This window comes from Sus scrofa, chromosome 2, assembly GCF_000003025.6.
Source record: "Sus scrofa isolate TJ Tabasco breed Duroc chromosome 2, Sscrofa11.1, whole genome shotgun sequence".
NCBI classification, from domain to species: Eukaryota; Metazoa; Chordata; class Mammalia; order Artiodactyla; family Suidae; genus Sus; species Sus scrofa.
This window is the reverse complement of record NC_010444.4, coordinates 68,806,854-68,816,757: the sequence shown is the minus strand read 5'-3', so window position 1 is coordinate 68,816,757 and position 9,904 is coordinate 68,806,854. Positions and strand designations below refer to the sequence as shown.

At 48.8% G+C, this 9,904-nt stretch overlaps 1 protein-coding gene across 1 annotated transcript in view; it reads left to right on the top strand.

Moving 5' to 3' along the window:
* The window catches only part of OLFM2 (olfactomedin 2), a 73,130-nt gene continuing 72,776 nt past the window's right edge, over positions 9,551 to 9,904 (top strand). The window contains exon 1 of the mRNA XM_003123228.4: positions 9,551 to 9,774. Coding sequence (XP_003123276.1) covers positions 9,703 to 9,774 — 72 coding nt within the window. The 5' untranslated portion in view covers positions 9,551 to 9,702. The remainder of the gene's footprint in view (positions 9,775 to 9,904) is intronic.

The window sequence follows — 9,904 nt, the reverse complement described above, 5'->3', positions numbered from 1 at the left end:
TCCGTGTCCTGTCCTCGGTCCTTGTGGGTCTGTATGTGTGTGTGAACTGTCTGCCTGTATTGGGTGTTTGTGTAGGTGACTATGTCTGAATTGTGGATCTGTGGTGGGTTTTCTACAAACCGTGTGCCTCTGTTGTGTGTCTCTGTGTGTTTGTGCTTAAACTCTCTGCCAATTTTGTGCTGTTTCTTTATGGGGCTTTGTGCGTGTCACTGTATTAAGGTATTAAGGACATGTCTGTCTTACGGATCTCCGTGGATGCAAATCTGCATGTATGAGCTGTGGGCCTGAACTGAGGGGTTTGTGTATTTTCCATGTTGGGGATTTGTCTATTTCATTGTTTGTTGGCCATGCCCGTGTCACATGGAAGTTCCCTGGGACCAGGGATTGAACCTGAGCCATGGCAGTGACAATGTCAGCTCCTTAACCCACTGTGCTATGAGGGAACTCCACATGTTGGGGATTTGTGTGTGTGTTGGGTTAACTGTATTTGTGAGTGCTGGTTCTTTGGTAGCTGTGGCTAGTTTGCCTCTGATGTTCTTCCACTATTTGATCGGTAGTGTGTGTGTTTCTGTGGGCCCTTGTGCCTGCAGTGTGGATCTGGCTGTGTGTCACATGTGGTTGCGTGTGTTTGTTCTGGGTGAGGCCATTCTGTCTGAGCACAATGTTGTGTCTGAGTGATGGCATCCCCATGTGTGTTTGTGTGTTGGTTCACTTGAGGCCAGTCCCGGGCAACTGGGGGACAAATTCCTATCCTCATGTAGTCATTCAGTGTGTGTGTGTGTGTGTGTGTGATGCCCGAAGGGGTAGGAGTTCCTGCAGTGGCAGCAGCTCTACAGTGAGAAATGCCCAAGAGAAGGAAAAAATGGTGGGAGCAGTCTACGGGGAGCCCCCAAGGTCAAGGGCTGAACCCAGGAGCCTCTTCCAGGACATGGAAAGGGAGCTAGGCTCCATTCTGGGTGGGCCCTTGGAAAGGCAGAATCGGGAGCCTTGGACACTGGAATGGTCACCATGGAGATGCTGGGGCTGAGGAGGGGTAGAGGTGATGCTCAACTCACCTGGGAGAGACCGGGCCTTCTGGCTGCCACCTGAATACTGGAGGCTCTGGCCCAGGTATTCCCTGCAACTATAGCACAAAGAGCAGCATGTTAGAGTTCCCACTGCGGTGCAACTGGATCAGCAACATCTCTGTAGCGCCAGGATGCAGGTTTGATCCCTGGCCAGCACAGTGCGTTAAAAGATATGGTGGTGCCTCAGCTGCAGCCTAGGTCACAATTGTGGCTCAGATCTTCCGATCTGATCCCTGGCCTGGGAACTCCATATCATGCAAAATGGGCAAAAAAAGAAAAAAAAAAAAAAAAAGAGAGAGAGAGAGAGAGAGAGAGAAAATCCTTGTGTCTGGAGTCAGACATGAACTAAATTATGGTCTTAGCTCTGCAGGACACCCTCTCTGTGTGGCTTTGCTCAAGTGTCTTAAGCTCTCTAAGCCTCAATGTCTCCATCTGAAAAATGGGACTGAGACAGAGGATGCTGGCGCTCTGTGTGTATCCCCTTGGCCCTCATGCATTGCTGTGCATGCTTGAGCCTCAGAGCTGTCTCAGCTCATATGCTGGCCAGGCCAGAAATGCTGAGGAGCTGACACCCCTGGGTGACACCTCTCCCCCAATGACATGTGGGACGTGGAGAATAAACACCCACCTCCCTCACCCTCTGATGGGATAAGAGTGAGGGGCAGGGCCTGCACTCTCTCCCAGGGGTCTCCAGCAGGATGGACCCTCAGTTGTCCATGTGGATTTGATGGGAAAGGAAAGATGCTGAACAAAGAACAAATATAGGAACTTCCCGTTATGGCTCAGTGGTAACAAACCCAACTAGCATCAATGAGGATGCAGCCCTAAAAAGCAAAAAAAAAAAAAAAAAACCCAATATAATGCCATGGAGGTCAATAGGTTGGCTCTGAGTCGACAGAACTGGGTTTGAATCTCCTGTCTGCTGTTTATATCTGAGTGGCCTTGATCACATTATCTAACCTCTCTGAGCCTCAGACTTTTCATTTTTTGTCTTTTTAGGGTCGCACCCATGGCATATGGAGGTTCCCAGGCTAGGGATCTAATTGGTGCAGTAGCCACCGGCCTACACCACAGCCACAGCAATACCAGATCTGAGCTGTGTCTGTGACCTACACCACAGCTCACAGCAATGCCGCATCCTTAACCCACTGAGCGAGGCCAGGGATTGAACCTGCAACCTCATGGTTCCTAGTTGGATTTGTTTCCACTGCATCACAACAGGAACTCCAGCCTTGGAATTTTCCTTCTTAAACTGGGGAGGAGTTCCCATTGTGGTTCAGCAGTAACAAACTTAACTAGTATCCAAGAGGATTCAGGTTCAATTCCTGGCCCTGCTCAGTGGGTTAAGGATGCTGCATTGCCATGAGCTGTGGTGTATGTTGCAGACACAGCTTGGGGACTGGCAGCTGCAGCTCCAATGAGACCCCTAGCCTGGCTGCGGCCCTAAAAGTACATAAATAAATAAATAAATAAATAAATAAACGAATAAATAAGAGATAATAATTCCTATTTCACAGGGTTGTTGGAAGAATTCAAGGAAGTAATTCATGGAGAGAACTTTACCTGGTATTGAATTCTTAGTGGGAGGTGAATGAGTAGGGATGGTTGTCATGAAAGAGGTGTAGGGAGTTCCCATTGTGGCGCAGCAGAAACGAATCTGCCTAGGAACGGGGAGGTTGCAGGTTAGATTCCTGGCCTCACTCAGTGGGTTAAGGATCTGGTGTTGCTGCAGGCTGTGGTGTAGTTTGCAGACAGGGCTCAGATCCTGCATTGCTGTGGCTGTGGTGTAGGCCAGCAGCTGTAGCTCCAATTAGGCCCCTTGCCTGGGAACCTCCATATGCCGCGGGTGTACCCTAGAAAACAAAAAATTAAAAAATTAAAAAAAAAAAAAAAAAGAAAGAGATGTAGCTCTGAGTAAGGAGTGTCACATAGCCTGGGGTATTAGGGCTTCATGAATGACAATGTTTTCTTCCGACAAGTAAGGGGAATGAAGACTCTAAGCACATATCAATCGAAGTTTAGCTATAGGAACCAGGGACAAAAATCAGGAAACTTGGTGGTTGCAAAACTGTTGGAAGGCAGGAGAATGGGGCTCTCAGGAAAGCCTATAGGATGACTTACTACAGAACATCACTTCTGGGAAGTTCCTGTCATGACTCAGAGGTAATGAATCGGACTAGTATCCCTGAGGATGCGGGTTTGATCCTTGGCCTCGCTCAGTGGGTTAAAGATCTGGCATTGCTGTGAGCTGTGGTCGCAGATGCAGCTTGGATCTCACATTGCTGTGGTTGTGGTGTAGGCCAGTAGCTGCAGCTGAAATTCGACCCCTAGCCCAGGAATTTTCATATGCCACAGGTACAACCTTTAAAAAGTGAAAAAAAAAAACAAAAAACAAAAAAACCATCACTTCTGAATTGGCCCTCCCATGAGCTTCTGCCTCTGTTATTCATAGAAAGATGGAGAATAACACACTAGGAACCATTGACTACAAGAATATATCACCATGGGAGTTCCCGCTGTGGTGCAAAGGGACTGATGGTTTCTTTGGAGTGCTGGAATGCAGGTTTGATCCCTGGCCTGGTACAGTGGGTTAAGGATTGAGGGTTGCTGCAGTTGCAGTATAGGTTGCAAGTGCTACTCAGATTTGATCCCTGGCCCGGGAATTCCATATGCTATGGGGTGGCCAAAAAAGAAAAAAAAAATTAATACATTACTATGGAGCTCCCTTGTGGCTCAGCAGGTTAAGACCCGGCATTGTCAGTGCTGTGACTCAGGTTGCTGCTGTGGCTTGCATTCAATCCCTGGCCTGGGAACTCCCACATGCCACTGGTGCAGAAAAAAAAAAGAAAAAAGGGATACATCACTATAACACATAAGCAAAATCTGACCCACCCATACAATGGAATATTATTCAGCCATAAAAAGGTGTAAAGTTCTAAGACATGCCATCCCATGGATAAACTTAGAAAACATTTTGCTGAGTGAAAGAAGCCAGACACAAAAGGACAAATGTTGTAGGATTCCACTTATTTGAAATATCTGAAATAGGCAAATTCATTAAAATGGCAGATAGATTAGAGGTTCCAGGGGCTGGGTGTGGAAAGAATGAGGAGTTATCGCTTAATGGTTACAAATTTCTGTCTGAAGAGATGAAAAATTTTGAAAATAGACAGCGCTGATGGTTTCACAACACTGGAAAGGTAATTAATACCCTTACCTCACTTTAAGAGTGAATTGTATCCTTAAAAATGGTTTAAATGGCAAGTTTCATAATACATATGTTTTATTACAACTTTAAAAATTAATAATGGGGAGTTCCTGTTGTGGCTCAAAGTGTTAAAAACCTCACATAGTGCCTGTGATGATGTGGATTCGATTCCTGGCCTTACTCAGTGGGTTAAGGATCTGTCATTGCCATAAGTTGTGGTGTAGGTCAAAGATGCAGCTTGGATGTGGCATTGCTGTGGCTGTGGCATAGGCTGGTAGCTGCAGCTCCTATTCGACCCCTAGACTGGGAACTTCCATTTGCCACAAGTGCACCATAAAAATTTTAAAAATTAAAATTAATGATGTAATATATCAAAACCCATTGAATTGTACACTTTAAAAGGTGAATTGTATGGTATGTGAATTATGTCTCTATAAAAATGTTTTTTTAAAAAAATACATCTTGGAGTTCCTGTCGTGGCTCAGTGGTAAGAACCCAGCTAGTATCCATGAGGATTCGAGTTCTATTCCTGGCCTTACTCAGTGGGATAAGGATCTGGCGTTGCCGTGAGCTGTGGTATAGGTCACAGACATGGCTCAGACCCTGTGTTGCTGTGTCTGTGGTGTAGGCTGGCAGCTGCAGCTCTGATTAGACCCATAGCCTAGGAACTTCCATATGGGGCAGGTTCAGCCTTAAGAAGAAAGCAAAACAAAACAAACAAATAAACAAAAAACAAAAACCCATGGTGGGTTAGTAAATTAAGAATCTGGGAGTTCCCTTAGTGGATCAGTGGTTAACAAATCTGACTAGGAACCATGAGGTTGTGGGTTCGATCCCTGGCCTTGCTCAGTGAGTTAAGGATCTGGCATTGCCATGAGCCGTGGTGTAGGCTGAAGATGCAGCTCAGATCTGGCATTGCTGTGGCTCTGGTGTAGGCCAACAGCTACAGCTGCAATTGGACCCCTAGCCTGGGAACCTCCATATGCTGCAGGTGCGGCCCTGGAAAAGACAACAAAAAAAAAAAACCAAAAAAACAAAATAATAATCTGGCATTGTCCCTGCTATGGCTCCTGTCACTGCATAGTGTGGGTTTGATCCCTGCCTGGGAACTTCCACATGCCACAGGTGCAGCAAAACAAAACAAAAAATGAAAAAAACAAAACAAAACAAAACTCTATGGTTGCAATTAGAGATTTGGAAGCTACCATCATTGTCACTTGCAACTGCCTCTCAACAAAAGCTGGTGATGCTTGTGATACTGGTGACTGAAGACAGTAACATCCTTGCAGGAAAACCCCAATGTCTCCACAGCTGTGGTTGCTAGACCTCCAGAAAGATGACCTCCACCCACTTCCCCCATCCATGTCTCATGCTTTCAATTTTTAGAACCTCATTGCCATGAAGAAATCTAGCTGCAAGGGAGTCTGGAAAACATAGATTTTTAGTATTGCATTCTCTCTAGTGTAGGAACTGATGCTTTCTGGTGGTCTAGTTGTTAGGATTTGGCACTCTCTCTCTCTAGTGTAGGAATGCATACCAGGAAGCTGGGATGGTACTGAGAGTTAACTCATTGTCTTGATTTTGCTTACACAGTGTTTCCCCCTCTTTCAATGGTAAAATTCTATATCTGCCCCCCACTCCAATCCCTGTTCCTAATGGAGGACCAACCCCATTTTCTGGCTTCAGTGGGGTGATCAGTGAGTCAAGTCTGGTCAAACCACATAATCAATTCCTCTGAGAGCATCATTGGCTCAGGGATGGGCCCATGACTTGGGATGGACCAATGAGAGTCATTATTTTGCAAGTTCTCTTTTTGTTAAAGTTGCTGTGCTTGGAAGATGAAAGCTCTGGGAAGTATCTTCATCACCTCCTGGCTAAAAGGGATCCCTTGCAGAAAGTAATAGAGATGATAAATGGAGAGACAGAATTCAGTTGATATAAGAGAAACCCTGGATCCAGCCATGCCTAAATTCCATTACCTCTAGATTTTTTTTTCAGCTTTGTGAGCTAACAGATGTTCTTTTTTGTTTAAGACAGTCCAAGTTGCCTTTCTGCCACTTGCTATCAAAGGAGCCCAGAATAATATAGGGAGGGATCAGCAAGAGCAAAGGCACGGGTAGACATGCATGGCCTAGACTCATTACTTATTAAATTCTTCTTGATCATCTTCTCCATATTCCGGGTCCTGTGCAGAGTATGGGAAAACAAAGGCTTGGATTGTTTCTTTCTCTAGCTGGACACATAGAGGGGTCATCACAGGTCAGTAAAGCCAATGCCTGCAGAAGCACCAACTAAGAAAACCCAATGGCCAGCTGATAAGAGCTGGCCCTTCTACCCTGCCTCTGCACGTTGTGGAGAGCAGACTGCCCAATACCAGACCTCAAGCCACCTGGTCCATCAGTTTTGTTGCACAAAGTCCTTGAGAAGCTGATCTCTCTGCAATGATGGTGCACAGTTCTGGCCACTACACTAACCACAGAGGAAGACAGACACCATGTTCATCACAGCATTGACCATGGTGCTGATCTTGAACATGACAACCATACACCCAGGACACTGAGTATGATCCTGACCACAGTTTGATCTGATTGTAATTTTGACCATAGAATGTCCAGGTCACTTCTCAAGCTAGGTCAGAACACTGACCATAGAATGACCAGGACAGTGATTGTGACTCTGAGCACAATACAGCCGGGAAGCTGACCACCACACTGACCACAGCTCAATCAAGAATGACCAGTGGAAACCACAGTACTGACCACAATGCTGATCCCAGTAAATCCTGGATGCTGATGGCAGTATAGATCACAGTTTAATAGGACAATGACTAGAGCATGATAAGGACACTGAAACTGCCACTGACCACAGCTGTGGTTATGTCCATAGCATCGAGTCTATTGGCCAGGGTCAAGTCTGAAAAACAAAGCTTATGCCAGATGGTTCAACAGCCAGATTTTAATATCCAGATTTAGTCACAGAGGTGTTAGTTAAGCTTTAAGAATAAATAGAAGGATGGCGTTCCCTGGTGGCACAGTGGGTTAAGGATCTGCTGTTGTCACTGCAGCAGCTCAGGTCACCGCCATGGCTGGGGCCTGGAAATTTCCACATGCTGTGGGCGTGGCCAAAAAAAAAAGTAAATAGAAGATGAATCTACTCTAGACTAGCAAGCCACCACTTTCCAAGGGCTGAAGCAGCAAAGAAAGGAGATAGTTACTGGAATAAGGGCTACATGGCAGGAGGTGATTGAACTATTTTAGGGACTCCCAATGGGGCTGAGACCACAGAGTAGACAGAACAGTCACTGCCAGGAACACCCAAACTGGATGGAGAGGGAGAAATACTCTGGCTTCTCTTTTCTTCCACCCTCCAATCTCTCTCCAGTCTCCCACTGGCTGAGTTCAGCCTGGGAAATGTAGTTTGTAGGGATCAAGGGAAGCTGGGAAATGTAGTTTTCAGGGCCCTCTCTCCTGATACAGAGGAGAAGACCTAAGGGCATATTGACCAATGCTAACCACACAATCCAGGCCACAGCTTGACCATGCCAATGACCTCCTCAGTGACCAGGGGCAAAGATGATATTGTTCATGGTCCTGACACACACTGCTCTGTAGGAAAGGGACAAACAGGGCCCTGCCCCACCCCTGTGCTGACCACAGCCCTCTCTTGGTCAAGAGTATGTGGGTTCCAACAGCCAATATCCCTCTCCTACTCCATGCCTACTGCAGGCTTGGCAAAGGACCATGTTCCCTTTTAGAAAGAGGAGATAGAGGGATGGATGAGATGCCTTCCTGGCTCAGATTCTGTTCTGTGTCCCACATTCCATGGCCAATGTCCTTCACTGGCCCCATGCTTTATTGTAGTAATGCCCTCTGGGGACTGAGAGCTGATGAGGTGCCCTATTTACTCCCGAGTCACAGAAGTCCCCAACAACTCAAGAGGAACTAGATCTCCTTAAAGGAAAGCTCTTTGCCTTGGGTCGCCTGGCCAAGAAGTGACAGAACCAGAGTGGAACTGAGGTCCTTTTGGACAAGCTCTTCCTCCTTGTTTGTTTGTTTTTGCTTTTTAGGGCCACACATGTAGCATATGGAAGTTCCCAGGCTAGGGGCTGAATCTGAGCTGCAGCTGCTGGCCTACGCCACAGCCACAGCAATGTGGGATCTGAGCCACATCTGCAACCTACACCACAGCTCACTGCATTGCTGGATCCCTGACCCACTTAGCGAGGCCAGGAATTGAACCTACATCCTCATGGACACCAGTCGTGTTCGTTACTGCTGAGCTGCAACGGGAACACCCTTTTCCTCCTTGTTTTGATGAAACCATCCATAACTTTTCATCTGCCTGCCACCCAGTAGGGTCAGAAAAAAGCCAGGCCTCCCCACTCCTGATATTTTACAGATATTTCCCTCTATAATCTGGCTTGCTTGCTCCCTCAACCAAAAAGCCACAGAGGGACTTTGGGGAAGGAAGTTGATTGGGGAGACTGATGAAAGGGGAGAGGCGGAGGAAGGCTGGAGACTGGACAAGGACGCCTTTCATATGCAAATAGCTTCGTGGGCAGGCAGCGTTAATGTTTTGATTCTCTGGGGAATCTGGTCTCCTGACTTGGGTCATTGAAATGAGAGCGAGAGCCTGTCCTAGGTGTGGTGGGGGAGGGGAGGCTTTGAGCGAGAGGGTCTCTGGGGAAGGGAGATGTGTGAAAACAAGATGCCCACCAGCTGGCCATCCCCTTGGGCCCGCGTAGCAGTCTCCCGCCACCTGTATCTGTTTCTCACTTTCTGTCTCCATCTCTCCCCCTGCACCGTGGTCCCAGCAGTGACCCACTTCTACCAACGTTCAATTCCACAGACTTGCCTCAGTTTCTCCGTAGACAGATGAGTTCTTTAAAGAAGAGGCCTCTCAGTTTCTCTTCTGCTACCAGGCCTTCCTCTTCCTTCCTTCGCCCCTGGACCCCCCCCCGCCCCTCGCCCCTCGCCCCTCGCCCCTCACCCCTCATTTATAACGTAGGAAATGTCTAGGGAGGGTGAAATTGACAACCACGTGACGGAGCCCCCTATCCTCCCCCATCCCCATGACCCTCCCCCATCCCCAAGACCTGCCCCAGTAATGGCCTCTGGGCTGTGGGTTGCGTCCCCAGCTCCCCTCCCCTGTGTCAGCTTCCCCCGCCCCTTCCCCGCCCCCAGACCCAGCCCGGTCGGCGCCCGAAGACGAGCTGGGGGCGGGGCGGGGGGGGCGGAGCCCGCAACAAAGACTGGGAGCTTGCGAGGGGGGCGGGGGTGGGGCGGAATCCCAGCCGCCGGCGAGGCGGGGGAGGTGGCGGCGGAGGGTCGCCCCAGCCGGGCGGGCGGGATCGCGCATGGTCGCGGTCCTCGTGCCGAGGCGCCGCTAGGGCGGGCGGGGGACCGGACGCCGGGCCGGGGGCACGTCATGTGGCCGCTCACGGTCCCGCCGCCGCCGCCGCTGCTGCTGCTGCTGCTGTGCTCAGGCCTCGCCGGACAGGTAGGGGCCCGGCGGGCAGGTGCGGGCGCAGAGGGCTCCAAGCGGGGAGTGGGCTTTGGGGTTCCGGCTGAAAAGGGATTGGGGACCCCCTGAGCCCCCCTGGGCTTCGAGGGAGAGGGGTCGCAGCGAG